The following is a 21155-nucleotide window of genomic DNA, read 5'->3' on the forward strand; positions in this document are numbered from 1 at the left end:
ATTACCTTAGCAATGCTCTTTGTTTTTATTATATTAAAAAAAAAAAAAAAAAAACAGAGTTCAAGTTCAGCAAGTATTAGAATTTGTCACTTTGCCATAAAATGCCAGTCCGCCACCAAATATGGAAAAGAAAAATATTAACATACATAAAAACTAAATCGCGAGCTACATTACATTACTAATAATGACATTACTGTCAGTAATTTTAAAATACATAAGTTTTCAAAAGACCCCACCACAAACCTTTTAGCGACACGCTCAACTTGTTTCTAAGTGTAGCAACTTAATGCAAAACACACATTTTTCTAATAAATTATTACCTACTTTAAGAGTTTTAAGTCAGTTATATTATGACGTTATCATTTCAACAACTTCAAGTTATAACGTCAACTTATATACAAAATTATCATGTAAAAACGATACAAAATAAAAAAGAAGTAATGGTCATAATAGATTTGTATTCTACAGTAACATTTCGTTATAAATAAATGAGAAGATATTAGAGTGTAGCATTCTAATGACAATCAGTCTCAGGCACCCTCTGTCGAGGAGGAGCTTTAATGATGTCATCAACACGAACAATCATTTCAGCAGCCTCAGCAGCAGATGTTAAAACACGAGATTTAACTTTATAAGATTCCGTTATACCCAGCTCAACCATATCTCCTATCTGCCCATTAACCATATCAAGTCCAGCAGTGTGATTTCCAGAAGTATGTGCAGCACGTAACTGGGATACCAATTCAGAACTGTCATAACCTGCATTATCGGCAATAATAGTAGGTAATTGCCTCAAAGCATGAGCAAATGCTTCAATGGCCATAGCTTCTTTTCCAGGTGTCTCAGAAGCCAGTTTGTTAACTGCATTAGCCATAAGCATCTCAGAGCATCCACCTCCATAAACAATTCGAGTTTCTTTAACAGTTTGCTGAAGCACACATAAAGCATCGTGAAGTGAACGTTCTGCCTCATCTAAAATTTGTTGAGTAGCACCACGTAAAACAACACTACATGCCTCACCCAATTCGACACCAGAGAAGTATAATAACTTATCTTCACCGATCATTACTTCTTCAATCCGCTTACAACGTCCAAGTTTGACAAGTTCAGGGTTATGAAAAGTTGAAACAATTTCACCGCCAGTCACAAGAGCTAATCTTTCTACACCTTCAAAGTCAGCATGTTCAATCGCCATGACTCCAGCATCAGCAAAGAGCTGTTCTGGATAATTATAGATTAATTGACGATTAACAAAACAATTAATACCATGTTTTAAAATCAAATTTACTTTATCCTTCATTTTTTCTTTTTCGGCAAGCTCTAACTCGGCAACTTTTGCAACAGAGTCTACTCGTACACGTGAACCAAACACTTTTATTTTATCTGCATCCATAGCAGTATTAGCGATTAGGATTTTTGCATTTTCTATAACTTTGGGTTGATTATTCCCAATTTTTTTTTCCAAAAGAAATCCTTCAGCTAAATAAGAATCATTAAGAGAACCTCCAAGCTTTTTAATAACTTGGATTGCATCTAAATTACCACTTCCTTTTAACCGCAATACTGCATTTACAGCTAAGGTTGAAAAATGTTCTTTGTGTTGAAACAGAATTTTTGAACTCAAAGTTGTTCTAGCAATGTTCATTAAGTCTTCTCTAAATTTTTCTGGATTCTTACCATTATCTTTAGCAGATTCTTCAAGAGCTTTTGATGCAGCCTTACAAGCTTTCCTCCACCCCTGGGTAATAGTTTGAGGGTGTATCTTCTGTGCTATCAGTTTTTCAGCTTCACGAAGAAGTTCACTGGCAAGTACAGCTACACTTGTTGTGCCATCGCCAACCTAAAAAGAAATTTTTAAAAATGTTTACCTCATTAAAACACATGCTATAAGCACTTATAATTCTTTCTCTGAAACCAATTTTTATGCAAATATTCATTGTTTTGGAGTTTCTTAAACTTTCTAAGTTTAAAAAATTAGCTTAAAACCTGGTAAATTTATTTTAGTATCTGTATCCTATTAATAAAAATTTGTGCAAAAACCCTATTTAAGTTTTTAAGTCATTTTATCATTTGAGGAAAAGTTTTCTGTCGGTTTGAATCTAAACTTAGTTCTTCAGATACTTAGAAATTTATGATGCAACCTTGAATGTATCGCTGAATTTTGTTTAAAATTAAAGATAAATTCTAACTAGCACTAATTATTTTTAAGAAATATAAAAGTAAAAAATACAACCTCGGAATTAGAAAAAATGAGGTCGGCAATAATTTGCCGACCTCAATTTTTAGAGTTCGGCAAAAAAAATTCATTACAAAGGTCTTACCATAAAACATAGAAACGAGGTCAGCAATTCTCTGACCTCAATCATTTAAGATCGGCAGTTAGGTCAGCATTGCCGAATGCCGACCCTAATTCCGAGGGTTGGAGGGTTATCTAAATAATATCTATATATATATATATATATATATATATATATATATATATATATATATATATATATATATATATAAACAAATAACAACTTTTTAAGTCTTCTGTCAACCGGTTCCTTGCTCTATAACTATTCTTTTTAAAAAGAAAAGTCAAACTTTTCATTAAGTTGGTGTTTATCTCTAAACCCTTCTCACACAGTAAACTCTGTTGTATGTTTAAGAACAAGATAGTTTAATAGCTTATTTTTAAAAATTGATGAACGTTCATTACAAGGTATGACATTTAATAAATGCTACACAAAGAATGTTGTATATACAAATGTACTAATCTATAAAAAAATTGTTTCCCTATTAAACACCAATTTTTTTATAAATAATTAAACAAAACAAACTTTGTTACTAAATAACCAGTTATTGTTACTAAAAACCCAGTTGTTACAGATTTTCTGAAAGATTTTATATGACTTTGAAATATCCATCACTAATTAAAATTACAGGAAATCTGTTAGCTTTTATAATATAACAAACCAGGTTGTTTGATCTTTGTTTTTTAAAGTTGATAAACTTGCATTACAAGGTACATCAATGAAAAAATATTACACAAATAAGTAAAATTATCGAGAGAGGGGCAAATCTAAAATTGAAGTTTCAAATTATCCATTTGAATGTCAATGTTTCATGTTTTTTCAATCTTGTAAATTTTTTTAAATATAATAACATATATACAAAAAATCAAAACAAAACAGCTTAAGCAAAAAAGACTTGTAATTATTAGAAAAATTTACTTATATTACATACGATCCTGAATAAAACGTTATATAAGTGGATTTTTAAATATATATATTTTAATATATATATAAACAAATAACATTTGAGATGCAACCTGAAGATACTAATTTTGCAGAGATGCAACGTTAGCAGATACTAATTTTGCAACATATTTGATATACGGTTTACAAGAGAGATCAGAAGTAGGAGTTAATCCTAGAAGATAAAGATTGAATGACTCATCGAGTACATCACCGTTCATAAATATAGGAAGATCTAAATTATTGCGATAATGAATGGCTGAAAAAAATTGAGTTTTATCTGCATTAAAGTTCACTAGCCACTGTGAGCCCCATGCAGTAGCAGAAGTGAGATGCTTTTCAAGCTAAAATGCTCCCTCCAAGCAATCAGAGGGTGTTGGTTTCTTATCACGACAAGAATAAATGGTAGTATCATCAGCAAACAATGCCACCTTAGATGTGAGAATATCTGGAAGATCGTTAATGTAAATTAAAAAGAGTATAGTGCCAAGGATAGAACCTTGAGGAACCCCTGAAGTTAAAGAATAAGAAGAAGAGTGTTGTTCATCGAGGGCAACTTTTATGTTACGATCAGAAAGGAAGGATTCAATGATCTTAAAGATGTTGCAGATACACCATAAGAAGAAAGCTTATGGTGAAGACCAGCATGCTAAACTATATCAAAAGCTTTTGAAATGCCAAGAGTGATGGCCTTAACCTCTCCATCTTTATCAAATGCACAATAAAACCTATCTGTTATTACTGTTAGCAAATCAGCTGTAGAATGAGAAGATCAAAATCACTATTGATGGTCAGAAAGTAAGTTATTAGATTCAAGATGAGAAATTAAGTGTTTGTTAATTAGAGATTCAAAAACCTTGCTTATGATAGGAAGAAGACTAATGGGACGGTAGTTAGATGAATCAGATCCCTCTCCAGAATTTTCGAAAATAGGGATAACAGATGCCATTTTCCAGCAGGCTGGAAAAAAAGACTCTGATAAGCACTTGTTGAATAATTTTAAAAGTATAGATGACAGCTCCGGAGAACACTTCTGCAAGACTATAACAGATATGTTGTCTATGCCACAAGCTGTAGAAGAATCTAGGCAGGAAATCACTTTAGATACAGAAGCTGGAGTGATACGAACGTCAAGCAATATATCAACCTGTTTGTTGGCAATATCAGGTAGAACGCAACTAGCGGAATTAAGAGATGATATTGATGAAAAGTTTTTAGCAAACAATTCAGCTTTATCTTTAGGAGAGGTGACAAAATCTGAACCATACAAGAGAGGTGGAATTAAAGATTTGCCCTTATTATTGATACTATTAAAGATTCTCCAGAAGTCACGAAAGCCCAACTTTTGTGATGAAATACAAGATTTCATGACCTGAGAATAGTGGGCTTTGGCGTTAGACAAAACCTTTTTACAATGGTTTCTAGCAGTAATAAAAAGACATTTGTTTTCTGGAGAGTTGTTTTGCTGATAGATATGGAAGTAATGGTTTCGATTGGCAATCACAGCAGCACAATGTGAGGAAAACCATGGAGAAGAGTGAGGCTTGACCTGGAATCGTCGAGAGGGAATAAAAGTTTCCATGTGAGCCTAAATCCATGAAGTTATATTAGAAGCACATTTGTCAGCAGGAAGACAAAAGATTTCTACCCAAGGGCCATCACAAAGAAAATCACGGAAAGAGTCCCAGTCATCTTTAAGGTAGTTGTAAGAGGTACAATGATAGGGGGATTCAGATGATGAAGAAGAATGAGATATTAGTTTTAGAGTGATCAAACTATGATCAGAAGCACCTTAGGGTGAATATGGAGAAATGTAGCACTGACTAGGATCAGAAACAAGACATAAGTCGAGTAGAGAAGGTAAATGATTCAGGTTGTCTAGAAAGCCAGTTGGAAAGTTGACTATTTGAGTTAGGGATTGGGAAAGGCAAAAGTTGTGGGCTTTAATGCCTGCAGAGTCACTGACACTAGAGCCAAGCCATTCAGAGTGATGAGCATTAAAGTCACCGACAACAACTATATTTGCTGATGGATAAAGAGAGAGGGCTTGGTCAATATGATCAGTAATAATGCCAAAAAGAGTGCAGTCTTGAGATGAAGGAGAACGATATAGAACAAAGAGAAAGGCAATAGAGTGAAGTGGTGCTAAACGAAAGCACATAAAAGAATAATCTGTGGATTCAAACCTAGTTTCCCGCCAAATGGGTGAATTCTTACGAATGTAAATGCCCAAGCCAAGCATGTAACTATTTGAGTCTTTAAAAATTAAAGGAAGATAACTATTAACACTAGGATCACAAGATGGGACAGCTGAACTCAAATTAGTCTCACAAAGAGCATGTAGGTCTGGTGAACTTTGCAAGAGATAAGACTCAACAGAAGAAAAGTTACTTTGAAGACCACGAATATTAGTGAATGATAGGTTTAGAGAACTTGGTGAAGATGATCGTTTTTTGTGCTTTATAGTTTTTGGTACTTTAGTCATTTAAAATTTTTTAAAGAACTTGACTCTAAGAATAGTTAGTACTCAATATTTAATAGTCCAAGCAATTGACTCATACCTGTTAATAAACCCTAAGCCGTAACAAAGGGCTCTAAATTTGGTCTCAACAATACACATCATAAGTATGAACAGGAAAACCATCCATCCGCAATATGGCACTGTTAGCACTTTGATATTTTTCAGCTGTTAATGGAATCAGCCTCTCTAAGAGCTACCACAGAGTTTAGGAAACCTGACTACCAGCCGGCCTCAGAACCATAAAACTGAGTTTTAGAGCTGTACTCTCATTAGGAGATAACAGAATGAGTTGCCTAGTCATAAAAACAGAGACACAAGCAAAACCCATACATTAAGTCAAGATGATCTAGCGTTCAACATCCTAAACTGGAAACAATGTATTAAAAATACATCTGCGCCAGCCTAATAGATAAAGACTTGATGATTTAATCAAGCGCATATTATTCTTAAGAGTTTTAGCATGACACCTTTTTTTTATTTGTTTACACAATCTGCTTCATGTCCTGCTGCCTTGTAGGATATGCCTTTTTACGCAAAAGCTAGGTGATGCCAACTTCTTCACTAGACATCTCATTCTATTATCTCCTAATGAGGGTACAGCTATAAAACTCAGTTTTATGGTTCTGAGGCCAACTGGTAGTCAGGTTTCCCAAACACAGTGGTAGCTCTCAGAGAGGCTGATTCCATCAACAGCTGAAATATATCAAAGTATTAACAGTGCCATGTTGCGCATGGATGGTGTCCCTGTTTGTACTTTTAGTGTGCATTGCGGAGGCCACATTTGGAGCCCTTTGTTACGGCTTAGGGTTTATTAGTAACAATGAGGCAATTGCTTGGGCTATTAAACAGTGTTCTGATTACTACCTATGCTTTGAGTCAAGTTCTTCAATCTAATTTAAAAATGAATAAAGTACCAAAAACTATAAAGCACAAAAAACGATCATCTTCACCAAGTTCTCTAAACCTATCATTCACTAATATTCGTGGTCTTCAAAGTAACTTTTCTTCTCTTGAGTCTTATCTCTTGCAAAGTTCACCAGACCTACATGCTCTTTGTGAGACTAATTTGAGTTCAGCTGTCCCATCTTGTGATCCTAGTGTTAATAGTTATCTTCCTTTAATTTTTAAAGACTCCAATAGTTACATGCTTGGCTTGGGCATTTACATTCGTAAGAATTCACCCATTTGGCGGGAAACTAGGTTTGAATCCACAGATTATTCTTTTATGTGCTTTCGTTTAGCACCACTTCACTCTATTGCCTTTCTCTTTGTTCTATATCGTTCTCCTTCATCTCAAGACTGCACTCTTTTTGACATTATTACTGATCATATTGACCAAGCCCTCTCTCTTTATCCATCAGCAAATATAGTTGTTGTCGGTGACTTTAATGCTCATCACTCTGAATGCAAGCCAATGCAAGCTCTAGTGTCAGTGACTCTGCAGGCATTAAAGCCCACAACTTTTGCCTTTCTCAATCCCTAACTCAAATAGTCAACTTTCCACCTGGCTTTCTAGACAACCTGAATCATTTACCTTCTCTACTCGACTTATGTCTTGTTTCTGATCCTAGTCAGTGCTACGTTTCTCCATATTCACCCTAAGGTGCTTCTGATCATAGTTTGATCACTCTAAAACTAATATCTCATTCTTCTTCATCATCTGAATCCCCCTATCATTGTACCTCTTACAACTACCTTAAAGATGACTGGGACTCTTTCCGTGATTTTCTTTGTGATGGCCCTTGGGTAGAAATCTTTTGTCTTCCTGTCGACAAATGTGCTTCTTACATAACTTTGTGGATTCAGGCTGGCATGGAATTATTTATTCCCTCTCGACGATTCCAGGTCAAGCCTCACTCTCCTCCGTGGTTTTACTCACACTGTGCTGCTACAATTGCCAATCGAAACCGCTACTTCCATATTTATCAGCAAAACAATTCTCCAGAACACAGACGTCTGTTTATTACTGCTAGGAACAATTGTAAAAAGGTTTTGTCTAACGCCAAAACTTCTGGAGAATCTTTAATAGTATCAATAATAAGGGCAAATCTTTAATTCCACCTCTCTTGTATGGTTCAGATTTTGTCACCTCTCCTAAAGACAAAGCTGAATTGTTTGCTAAAAACTTTTCATCTACATCATCTCTTGATTCCATTAGTTGCGTTCTACCTGATATTGCCAACAAACAGGTTGATCCATTGCTTGACATTCGTATCACTCCAGCTTCTGTATCTAAAGTGATTTCCTGCCTAGATTCTTCTACAGCTTGTGGCATATACAACATATCTGTTATAGTCTTGCAGAAGTGTTCTCCGGAGCTGTCATCTATACTTTCAAAATTATTCAACAAGTGCTTATCAGAGTCTTTTTTTCCAGCCTGCTGGAAAATGGCATCTGTTATCCCTATCTTCAAAAATTCTGGAGAGGGATCTGATTCATCTAACTACCGTCCCATTAGTCTTCTTCCTATCATAAGCAAGGTTTTTGAATCTCTAATTAACAAACAGTTAATTTCTCATCTTGAATCTAATAACTTACTTTCTGACCATCAATAGTGATTTTGATCTTCTCATTCTACAGCTGATTTGCTAACAGTAATAACAGATAGGTTTTATTGTGCATTTGATAAAGATGGAGAGGTTAAGGCCATCACTCTTGACATTTCAAAAGCTTTTGATAAAGTTTAGCATGCTGGTCTTCTCTATAAGCTTTCTTCTTATGGTGTATCTGGCAACATCTTTAAGATCATTGGATCCTTCCTTTCCGATCGTAACATAAAAGTTGCCCTCGATGAACAACACTCTTCTTCTTATTCTGTAACTTCAGGGGTTCCTCAAGGTTCTATCCTTGGCACTATACTCTTTTTAATTTACATTAACGATCTTCCAGATATTCTCACATCTAAGGTGGCATTGTTTGCTGATGATACTACCATTTATTCTTGTCGTGATAAGAAACCAACACCTTCTGATTGCTTGGAGGGGGCATTTTAGCTTGAAAAGCATCTCACTTCTGCTACTGCATGGGGCTCACAGCGGCTGGTGAACTTTAATGCAGATAAAACTCAATTTTTTCAGCCAATCATTATCGCAATAAGTTAGATCTTCCTATATTTATGAACGGTGATGTACTCGATGAGTCACCTACTCTTCATCTTCTAGGACTAACTCTTACTTCTAATCTTTCTTGGAAACCATATATCAAATCAGTTGCAATTTTAGCATTCGCTAAGGTTGCATCTCTTTATCAAGCTCGTCACTTTCTTACTTTGGATTCTATTCTCTATCTCTATAAATCTCAAATCCGGCCTTGTATGGAATACTGTTGCCATATCTGGGGCGGATCTTCTAATGATGCCCTTTCTCTTTTAGACAAGGTGCAAAAACGCATTGTAAACATTGTTGGACCTGCTCATTCTCGTGTTACTCGTTATTCAATTAAGTCTCATCCTTTTTCTGTGACTGTTCATAGGTGCTACAAAAACTCTTATTCGTCTAGTTTTTTTCCTCGAACATCAGTTCTTTGGAATTCCCTTCCTTCATCTTGCTTTCCTGATTCATATAATTTGCAATCTTTTTAGTCATCCGTCAATCGTTATCTTGCTCTACAATCTTTATCTTTTCTCTTTCAGTAACTTCCAACTTTAATTAGTGGCTGCTTGCAGCCTTGTTGGAAGCGAAGATTTAAAAAAAAAAAAAAAAAATCGATCTTATAAACAAAAACAAAAATATCAATGATGCGATGTACTAAAATTTATAGGAATAAATCATGGTTGAATAAATTATCAAGTCTGTTGATTGTGGCATATATTATGAAGACTATTAGGCCTACAACAAAATGGAAAAAGCGATCTTCAACTAAAACAAAGTTTTTTTTTCTTGGTATGCATTAATTCTTTTGTTTTACTCAAAAAAATTAAGCCCGAAAGATTTTTATATCATTCTCTTTAATTTGAACACAACATGTCTTGGGAGTTTGGGATCCCTTTAAATTAATATACTAGTCAGACAAATATTCTCTGAAGTTAGTTGTTTGTCTGGTCAGAGAAATAGTCTTTTCATCACCAAAAAATAAGTAAAAAAATTAATATAACAAATGTAATAATAATAACAAATACAATAGTTAAAAAAGTTAATAAGAAAAAGAATAATAAAAAAATTAATAATAAAATAGTAATAAAACAAACCAATAATAATATAACTAAAATATTTAATTATTTTAGTTAAAAAAAAAAAAAACAAAAACAAAAAAACAATATATATATATATATATATATATATATATATATATATATATATATATATATATATATATAACAAAAATAAAATACAACTAACATTCTAAACAAATATAACTAAATAAAAGCTTAAACATTTATTTAGGCTTCTGCTTAAAAGAATTAAGCTACTAAAGGGATGAAATCTTTCTTTCTATAAATTAATAGGTTTCATTGAAAACTGATGGGTTTCAATTAGAAATAGATCGATTTTATGGAAAGCTCACCATAATTGATTGTATTAAAAAGAGATGTGTACCATTTACCATTTCAATTTACTGAGTGCAAAATTTCCTTGCATAAGACCTTATTAGACATTATTTATTTTGTAAGAATTTAACTTTTGATATTTCATTTTCAAAGTGTTTTAGCACTGTTATTCTATAAAATTATAAACAACACATCAGTTATGTTTCATGATTAAATTTATAACATTATTTACATAATTTTTATTTTGATTTTTTTGTTATTGTTAATCAAAAACTGTTAATCAATAGCTATATAATAAATTCTTGTGACATAAAAAAGGTAGATAGAACCCTATAATTCTAATATAAACCTCAATTGTTCTAATAATCAATAAAAAAATTAGGTAGACTATTTGAGAGAAAATCAAGTGCAAAAAGATAATTATTGGACTTAACAAGAAATTTCATAAAAGACTATATCAATTTTTGTCTGTGCACAACAGAAAACTGTGTTCTAATTTAAATTGATGTAAGTTAATATTTTATATCAAAGGTTTTTTGTGTGTGTTTGCGTACCAACATAAATTTATGTAGAAATAAAAAGGTTTTTTCTTTCATTAGTTATTATTACAACATTAAAAAATTAAAATAAAGAAAAAATACCTCATCATCTTGAACTTTCGATATGTCGACTAAAACTTTAGCAGCAGGATTATCAACGCCAACTGAACGTAATATGGTAGCTCCATCATTTGTGACTTGTATTTCACCATTTCCTCTACCATCACGGCCCATTGAAACTAATATTTTATCCATTCCCTTGGGGCCCAAAGTTGTTTTGACTAAATCTCCTATTGTGATAGCACCAACAAACGAGGAAAGACGAGCTGTTTCAGCTCTTTCTTCCTCACCACCTTTATAAAAAAAATTCTCTCTCAAAAGTAAATATTATTGTCTTTTTACAATACATTTATAATCGACATAAATAAGCAATTACTTAGTAAATACGCATGAATAATAACAAGGTTGCAACACAAAAAATTATTAAAAATCCAGGACTTTTAAAAGTAATCTTTATAAATTTCTAAAATATTCTTATATTTGATTTTCTAGATTTTTAAAGCTCTCAAAAAATCCCAGTAAGCTATCTCTAGTAAGCGATTGAAAAAAGAAATTGTTGATATAAAGAAAAAAATATTTCAAGACTATAATGGTACAAGACAAGTATTTGGAAATTCTAAAGATGGCCCAACATATGTTTGCTATTTTCAGGTCCCAATGTAACCGTTGAAAGAATATTTAGTTTAATTGAAACTCAATGGACAGATGAAAGAAACAGATTGGCAGTGGAGATAATTAAATATATAACTATGGCGAAATCTAATTTCAACTTCATCGAATGTATTGAATTTTTTAAATATTTTAAAATTGAGTATGAACTTTTGAAAAAAGTATCTATGACTGAAAAATAAGAATTTAAAAAATAAAAAACATTCAACTTAATTAGTTTTTTTTTGTCTTTCTTTTTACTAGGGTGAAGGAGGACAAATCCTCCTCATAGTTCTTTGGCAGTTGTCACCCTAGTTTTGAGATACCCCTAAAAAAAAATTTTTTAAATATTTTTAATTTCAGTATTATTTTATAATACTGAAATTAAAAATCAAAAATAAATCAAATTTAATATCACGGCTGTTTCATGCAATATAAAATTGGGCATTACGTCAAAAGTTTAGCACACAAAAAAAGATTTTCACACAAAAAGTATAAAAATTTAATAATAGCATTTTTTCTCTAAACGCTTTTATTTGCAAATAAAAAAAATTTAAAAGATTGATCTTTCCTTTTTAAATAATTGTTTACAGTGTACAGAACAAAAATATATACTGTTAAAATATTGCTAATCATTTATGGATCACTTTTCTGTCTATTCTATCAGATTCCTACATCACTCTGGTGATTTTTTTACTATAATTTAATTTTTAATGCATTCATACTTTCAAATTTATTTCTTTTAAATGTAAAATATAGTATTTCTGATGGATGACATAAGCTATTAAAATTGTTTATGCAGATGAAAATATAAAAATTATTTTATGTACCTCTTGCTATGTTAGTGAATATGCTTTTAAACTTGGCATGCTTAGCACTAAATTTATTTTTTGCGTGTTTTTGTTTATATTTTGAAGCAATGACCTATATTACGCCACATAACCTTAGATACGTAACAAAATCACACTCTAGTTTTATTTTGGTACGTAATAAAGCATATCAATTTTGTAGAATTCTCTTCACAAACTGAATTATTTTTTAATTAAGTCTTTAATATCTTTAATATTGATAAATATATTTAATTTCCAGGCAAACTTTTTTTTTTTACAAAAGTAAAAAAAAAAAAAAAAAAAACATTTTATATAATATTTGCCAATTTTGTTGTCTGACTGAAATAATCCTTCTATCGATTCGCATTAGGTTTAAGTAAAATTTTTTGCTCTAAAAATGGTCTAACAATGTTTATATTATAAATTAAAAAACATAAGTATATTTTTTTGATTATTTTTACTAAAAAGTAACATTAATTTTTTCAAAATCAGCTAAGTTTGTAATTTTTGCGCATTTATTTAAAAATTAAAACTTTTGATACTTTATTGAATGTTAAAAAAGAAAACAATTTATTGCTGTTTACATTCTTTTTACAGAACAAAATTATCTGTAATATTAAAAAAGTTATAACAGTTTTGGGCGATTCCATGTGAAAACATCCAATTTTTTTTGAAAATGTAACTCTAAGTCTCAGATTTTGCTGATTTTTAGACCACCTAAAGATTATAGTAAACTATGAACATCCTGAAAATTTTATCGTCTAATTTCAATTGGTTCCTAAGATACAGCTATTTTAAGTTTGCCTCCAACCAACAAAAATCTGCCATTTTTAAAAATGGTTTTGGTCCTAGTTTCTGTTATGTGTGTGTTGGAAAGCTGAAAATTTGTACCTTTACACATTTTGGGATAACGAATCTAATGAAACAACTTAAAATATTTAAAAACGAACATAACACCTAAAATTTAAATGTTAACCACAATTTTACTGGGGCGAGTCCAATCACAAAAATGCTGATGTAGCTCAATTTTTTTTTTTTAGAATTTGTCTTAAATAGTTAAGTTATAGTTATTACAAAGAATTGGAGAGTGATCTTTTTTAAAACAGAAATAAAAACATGGCCAAATCTACTTAAATTTAGTACTTAAAAACAGGTATTTTGATAAATTAAACGAGAAAAAAAGAGGGTGTAATTTGACAGTTTTGGCTATATCAAAATGTTCTTTTAGATGTTGCTGATTTGCTGTTACTGTTTTTTAAATAGTTTTATTATTTAGAAATGTTTATAATATTGTAAAATAAAAGTTAGAATGCTCATTAATGATGTAAAATTTTCTAATCCTGAACAACCTTGACCCCATGAACACATTGAATGAATTATATACCTTTCACGGATCTTTATAGGGAAAATAAATAATAGTATATTGATAAAATGGAATCTTGAAGATTTGGAAACGTTTTAAATGATGAATGTCACAAAATGTTTCGTTTGAAAACAAGGATTAAAAAATTTTTGTAATCTAAAAAAGCATTTTCAAGATACTTATATTTGGAGGTCTGGCTTGTTTGAGACTACATCATATGAAGAGATAAAGACTATTTGTTATCATCATGAGCAGGTTTTAGGACCAATATTTCTACTAAAGATATATAAGAATGATAAGTGTTGTGATGTTTTAAAAAGACACAAAAAGAGTGTTAAAGGTAATATATATATATATATATATATATATATATATATATATATATATATATATATATATATATATATATATATATATATATATATAAATTTTAAAGCAGAGTATAATGTTCATTAAAATGTAATGATTTTATTTTAGGTCAAACAACCATATCTCTTGAAATGGCTCAAAACTTTAAATCCAAAAATCTAGACTGTAAACCAGGATGGAAATTTTGTCACTCATGTATTTAGTTTAGTCAAATTGTGATAAAGTTTCTGATAATGAAATGGAGTGTGAAATTGATGATGATGTATCATTTGTTAAAGGTAAATCTTGTAATAAACAACAGTTAGACAACTCTTCAATATCAATTGGAGTCTCACCAATTAATGTTCATGGAGTCGCAAAGCATCAACGAGTTGTAACAGCAAAAAGAGTGAAAAAAGTGAAAACGGAATTCTTGCTATACCTGATAAGAAAATAGACTAAAAAATACCTGACTTTCTTACAGCTTTGGTTCAAGATTTTTTTTCAACAAGATGAACATTCTAGAATTATGCCTGATAAAAAAGATTGTGTTAAGGTCAAAAGTGGTCCTCCACAACAAAAAAGATTATTGTTGAGCAACCTTCATGAGCTTTATATTGATTTTAAAAGTAAATACCCTAATTTTAAAATAGGATTTTTAAAGTTTTGTATTTTGCGCCCAAAATGGTGTATTAGTGTGGGACTAAACGGTACATACTGTGTATATGTTTGCATTTACTATCAAAACTCAATACTGCTTGTAAATGCTGTCCAATGGAATGTTACAAACAAAGATTTAATGTCAAACTTAGTTTGTGATACAAGCAATAATGAATGCATGGTTCATAGATGTGCCAAATGTCCAGGTAATGATAACTTATAGACATTTTTAAATGAGGAGTTAATTGAGATTAACGAAGAAGAAATTCAATTTAATCAATGGCAAAGTACTGATAGACAGTTAACTTATTTGAATATAAAGAACTAGTTGTTTCTCACATTAATCAACTAACTTCACATTCATATATTGCTAAATGCCAAATTCACTATTTGAAAGACCTAAAAAATAATTTAGGTTACAATGAATGTATTATACAGGCAGATTTTGCAGAGAACTATTAACTAGTTATACAGGATGAGATACAAAGTTATCATTGGAATAAACAACAATGTACACTATATCCTGTTGTTATATAATTTTTAAAACAAATATGATTCTGTTTTTAAGTGATGACAGTGATCACGATACATGCTTTGTGTATGAATTTCAAAAGAAAATTGTAGAGTACATTAAAGAATATTTAGTTGGTATCAATAAAATTTATTCTTTTTCTGCTCATTATAAAAACTGTAAAAACTTTATAAGTCTATGCCACCATAAGGAAGATTTTAAGATTACAGCTGAATGGGTACTTTTTGCAACCAGCTATGGAAAATCCACTTGTGATGGCATAGGTGGTACCGTTAAAAGAATAACAGCAAGAGCAAGTTTGCAAAAATCATTAGAAAACCAAATATTGACAGTTGATGATATGCTTGAGTTTTGCATCACCAATATAAACAAAATCATATTTTATAAAATTACCAAAGAAACAGTTAATTCAGGCGACAGCAACTAAAGGAGCGATTTGAAACAGGAAAAACTGTTCCAGGTACCAGAAGTTATCATCATTACATACCCATTTCAAGAACAAGCGAACATCAATGTGTCGACAGATTTATACTGTCAAAAGCAGTAACGTCTGATGTTGTCATTGAACCAAATCTAAATGATTTTGTTGCATACAAGTACCATTCCTTTTGGTGTATAGGCATGGTTACACAGATAGATATTACAACAAATGATATTCAAATTAAGTTTATGCACCCTCACCCCTTTAAGGTCGCAATCTGATTCTTTGTAATAACTCCAACTAAACTATTTAATACAACCTCTGAAAAAAAAAAACTAAATTTGTGATATACATTTGCATTTATATAATTCTCCCCCTTTGAAACTATAATTTTTTAGGATCTGATTCTATAAAATTACAAAGAAAACAGAAACAGCTAGTCAACAACAACTAAAAGAACAGTTTGATGTTGCCAAAACTTTTTCAGTTACAAAACTGTCAAATTACACCCTTTTTTCCTCTTAATTTATCAGAATACCTGTTTTTAAGCACTAAGTTTAAGTAGATTTGAACATGTTTTTATTTCTGTTTTAAAAAAGATCACTTTCCAATTCTTTGTAATAACTATAACTTAACTATTCAAGACAAATTCTAAAAAAAAAAAATCGAGCTACATCAGCATTTTTGTAAACATTTAAATTTTAGGTGTTATGTTCGTTTTTAAATATTTTAAGTTGTTTCATTGGATTCGTTGGCCCAAAATATGTAAAGGTACAAATTTTCAGCTTTCCAACACACATATAACAGAAACTAGGACCAAAACCATTTTTAAAAGTGGCGGATTTTTGTTGGTTTGAGGCAAACTTAAAATAGCTATATCTTAGGAATCAATTAAAATTAGACCATAAAATTTTCAGGATGTTCATAATTTACTATAATCTTTAAGTGGTTAAAAAATCAGCAAAATCTGAGACTTAGGGTTGCATGCCCTAGATGTTTTTTAGATGGAATCGCCCTTTTAGTAACACCCATTAAGTGAATAATTTTAAAAAATAACAAGAAGCCTTGTTTTTTGCTTGGTCACTCTCTTTGATTTAGCTAGACAAGAGTGAGCTATCAATTACATATACATGAATATATTAATAATCTTGGACAGGAACATGTAATACGCCTACGTATCTGATAAACATATCATGTTGCTGTTGTTGTAATCAAAATTAGATTTAATGACAAACTAAGCCGGAAAACTTTTTATTTATTTAATTTCACAATTAAAATTTTCATACTTATGCATGAATTGAATTTTAGAAATCCAAATTTTAGGTATTTAAATTCATATTGTAAAATATTAAATATGACTCCTTCATTAAAATAATTGGATTACTAAATTTAGCTAAAAACATACGAACTAGTAAAAAACTGTAGCAGAATTGTTTAAAAATAAATAAATTAGATCGAACAAAATTTATAGAACATTTCTAGAAAAATACTTATATCCAACTTTAATTCTTACAGACCTGAAACTAATGACCTCAAAAATTCCAGAGTATTCCTGGTGGAGATTAAAAATTCAAAAAATTGTTTAAGGAATTTTGAAAATTATTTACATAATGGTGACTACCCTGGCATAATTTTTTTATTTTTTAGAACTGATTTATATAAGATTAATAAATAATGCTTAGCCTGATATTCCAAAACAAGAAAATGGGTCGAAATTGACAGTGTGAAATAAACATTATACGGCAACAAAATGTTAGAACTGTGTTCAAAAAAAAAAACTTCATAAAGTTTAGGTGAAATTAAAAATTTACCTGTATGTAATACATTTATGGGGTTAAAAGACGACATTTCTAAAGATATAGATGTTTTTTTGTCACAAAATGTTTATTCAGAGTTTGATGCCGTTTTTTAAAATTCTGTTCCAGAATGATCCATGCGTTACCATCGAATTGAGGCTGCACTAGTTTCGGCCTTTAATCATTTTTATCATAACTTTAGCAATCCGGTATGTAAGAAATTTCAACCGGAAACCATACTCAGATCTTATTCTTGGATATTCTTGCAAAACGCGGTCTAGAAATATCAGGGTATTATTACCCTGATATACTAATATACCAATAATATTATGTGTTTAACTGTATACTATCCGCTGAAAGGGTAATACTACCATGATATGTTTTTTTGAGAAATACCGGGAGCATTTTAATTCTTCCGATACTTTCCGAAAAAATACGCAATGGTATTAATATGTTAGAGTAGTTAAACATAACTTTTGAATATAAAACTTTTTAAATAATGTAACCGAGAAGAGAAAATCACTAAAATACATTTTCCATCTATTAAACAACAAATTAGGTTCACTTTTATAGAGTTAAACTTTTGAATAAAATTTTACGGGTAAAAAGTTTTTTAAATGGCTCCACAAATATTTACTGTTGAAGTCAACAATGCGCTAAAAAACTTGAATTCAGAGTCTGAATGAGATTTGTTTTATTAGCAATGCGTAACTTAGTATGTAAAATTGGTTGTTGAATAATAAATTCATTTTGTAAATAAAGTAAACTTTTTTTGTTTAAAAAATATAAATTCTTTAAAAAAAATAGAGATGCGTTGCACGGTGAGTCAAAATCACTAAGAAACGACAGAAAAAAAAACCCACAAAAAACTATTGCTAGAAAATAGTTAATTAAATTATTATTGTTTTTTTTAATATGTTTATTTCGCCTTCTACAATAAATACAATTTTCATATATATATATATATATATATATATATATATATATATATATATATATATATATATATATATATATATATATATATATATATATATATATATATATATATATATATATATATATATATATATATATATACAGCAAAATAAGTAATGACCGGAGCAAGAAGAAGACATAATTCTGTCTTATTAACGAGCCCCATTTTTGTAAAATCGCGATTTATAAATGTCATATTATAATGGCGTAAATATACAATGCAGTAATAAGTAATTGCTAAAATGTTTACATTATCTGTAGTTGCAAAAAGAAAAAGAAGACAGCTGCAGTTGTAAAAAACGATTATATACATGTATTAAAAAAAACTTGTAATAAAAAAAAAATACTATAATTTAACTAAATACCACTAAAAGACAATAATTATTTTTTCTGTGATTAATTGTCAAGATTTCATCAATTTATACGTTTTTTCCTAGACTTATTTATTTTATTTATCGGAAAACTCATTCACAAAAGTCTCGCTTTAGTGTCACTCTTTTAAGATTGATATTGATAAAAACAGTTCAAAATTTAATTTCAAGTCATATGTTTAAGATATTTGGTAACTATTAACAATATTATTGGCAATAAACTTTGATTTTAGATTTGCATTTCTGAGATCTCAAATTCGTGTCATATAATGATTTTTTTAAATTAATTTAATTATGAGTTTAGCTCAAAAGTTAAAAGATTCCACTAGATTCCACTAGATTCCACTAGATTCCACTAGATTCCATGGTAGTTTTAACATTTTTTTTATTGATAGGTATATATAAAAGCAGAAAAAATAAAAATCATTTGCCCTAATTTGCCCCAATTAAAATAAGACTTTTTAAATACTTTTTTTCCGTTTATAATTTTAGAGTAGCAAACACTAGTTCATTGCTTACATTCATCGCAGAAATAATACATTCAGTTCTTATTAGTAAAAAAACTCATGCTAAAGCAGATGGCGTTAATTATCAAACCTCAAAAACTAAAATATGCAAGATTTGACGGCATAGTGTATGTTTTAAAATTAAAACTTGCGAATAAAATAAATAACAATATTCCATTGCTTACAATCATCATGAAAAGAACACATTTAGTTCCTATAATTCAATAGTTAAGAATTAATCATGATAATTTACTTGAGGCTCTTCTACGCAAGTTTTGTAGAGTGGGGGTCTATACTATGAAAAGTTTTGACAAACCTTAAATGATAAATCTAAAGAAAACTCTAATATTTAAATGTAAATTCCGATCAAAGTTGCGGAAACATTCAAGAATTTTCTCAAGATTTCTAGAACATGAACGAACTTGGTAGAACGAAGATGTAACAGTTGACAAAAAAAAAAGTTGCAGCAGGTCCAGGTAGAAAGTGCAAGGACAGGGAAAATTTAGGTGATAGAAGCAGAAGATCTAAGGTAATTATAAATCAACCAACACAGTTTTAAAAAATAGTTTACACGCTTAAATATTAAATATTATTGTTTAAGGTTGCCAAATTGGCTGAACATCCTACTGAAGCACATGTTAACGAGAAAAATCTTTTCAAGACAGCTAATGTTCCACTTAAATTAATCATCGTGAATAAAAATGTATGGTTAAATTAGAAGCCCTCTAGGACACATTACTGTAGACCCCTACATCTCCAATATCAAAAAGAAACGGAAGAAATGATAAGAAATGAATATGAACTTTTAAAAGCAGAAATGAATAAACTAGCCAAGTTTGAGGTAAAGTTAAGAGCAGAAGAAGGTAAACCTAATACAAAATGTAATATAATACAATCCTATCGGATTTAATTTTCAACTAGATTTAACCATGTTTGATGGTAAAGTGGGTAATGCCCTCACTAACACTCTGTTCTCCCAATCGTGTAATATTTGAGATAAGTACAGTGAACTTAATAACCCAGTATTGATCAGGTCTAAACCAATCAATAAAAACGCTTTATCTTTGGGTCTTTCTACTTTGCATTGCTGGCTACAATCTTTTAAATATTTTTCATGTTTAGGATATAAATTAAGTATTAAAAAATACTTTGCCAAATCCCATGCTAAAAGTAAAGACATCAGTAAAAAATAGAAAAATAAATATTCAACGGAGGTTTGGAGAAGAGCTCTAGTCTAATAGTTGATATACCCAAATAGTGTTTTGCTTACACTTAAAATGGAAAAACTGCCCAAAGGGCATTTGAAAATGTTTACACTTTTGTTGATATAACGGGAGTAGCAATCCTAAAACCATTATGCTCCTGTTATGAGTTGAACTCTGAAAGCTTTGACCAGTATTGCTATGAAACTACAGCTCTTATACTCAAAAACTATTGCTGGTATGTAATTCCCCCAAATGTTCATAAACTCTAGGAAAATGGTGTGCAGATATCTGAAGCATTAGAACTGCCAATTAATTACTACTCTGAAGAGTCACTAGAGACTCTGAATAAGGAAATTCGCAAAGGTAGATTGAACCATACAGCCAAGATATCTAGAAAGAATCTTATAAAAAACCAGTACAAATGCCTCTTGACTAGAAGTCATCCTCTAATATCAAACACATAGTTATCCAAAAAGGGATCCTACCGTCTTCGGAAATGACTCAAAAAATCCCTTGGAGGGGTGATTCTATAGGTAATAGGTATCACTTTAATGAAAAAATTGTAGAAGAAGATTGTAGAGAAAATTGTATTTAAAGTTTCTCCCTAAATACAGCAAAAACCTTTATTTTCAAAAAGTGTTTGCACAGCCAA

General features: G+C 30.4%; 1 protein-coding gene across 1 annotated transcript; it reads right to left on the reverse strand.

The window, feature by feature from the left end:
- Positions 1-441: 441 nt before the first annotated feature.
- On the reverse strand, positions 442-17791 carry LOC100205838 (T-complex protein 1 subunit beta). Its single transcript, XM_065807932.1, has 3 exons — positions 17459-17791; positions 10888-11138; positions 442-1840 (listed from the first exon to the last, which is right to left on the reverse strand). Exons 1-3 carry the CDS (start codon positions 17493-17495, stop codon positions 515-517), a joined length of 1614 nt encoding a protein of 537 aa, XP_065664004.1. The 5' UTR covers positions 17496-17791; the 3' UTR covers positions 442-514.
- Between the last annotated feature and the right edge of the window lie 3364 nt (positions 17792-21155).

This window comes from Hydra vulgaris, chromosome 10 (assembly GCF_038396675.1).
Source record: "Hydra vulgaris chromosome 10, alternate assembly HydraT2T_AEP".
In the NCBI taxonomy this organism is placed as follows: domain Eukaryota; kingdom Metazoa; phylum Cnidaria; class Hydrozoa; order Anthoathecata; family Hydridae; genus Hydra; species Hydra vulgaris.

Excerpts from the sequence above, each read along its gene's own strand:
- LOC100205838 (XM_065807932.1), bottom strand. The coding sequence starts at position 17,495 with ATGTCGTCTTTTAACCCCATAAATGTATTACATACAG. Across the intron at positions 11,139-17,458 it reads CATAAATGTATTACATACAG|GTGGTGAGGAAGAAAGAGCT; the intron begins GTAAATTTTTAA and ends TTTTTTATAAAG. Across the intron at positions 1,841-10,887 it reads CGAAAGTTCAAGATGATGAG|GTTGGCGATGGCACAACAAG; the intron begins GTATTTTTTCTT and ends ATTTCTTTTTAG.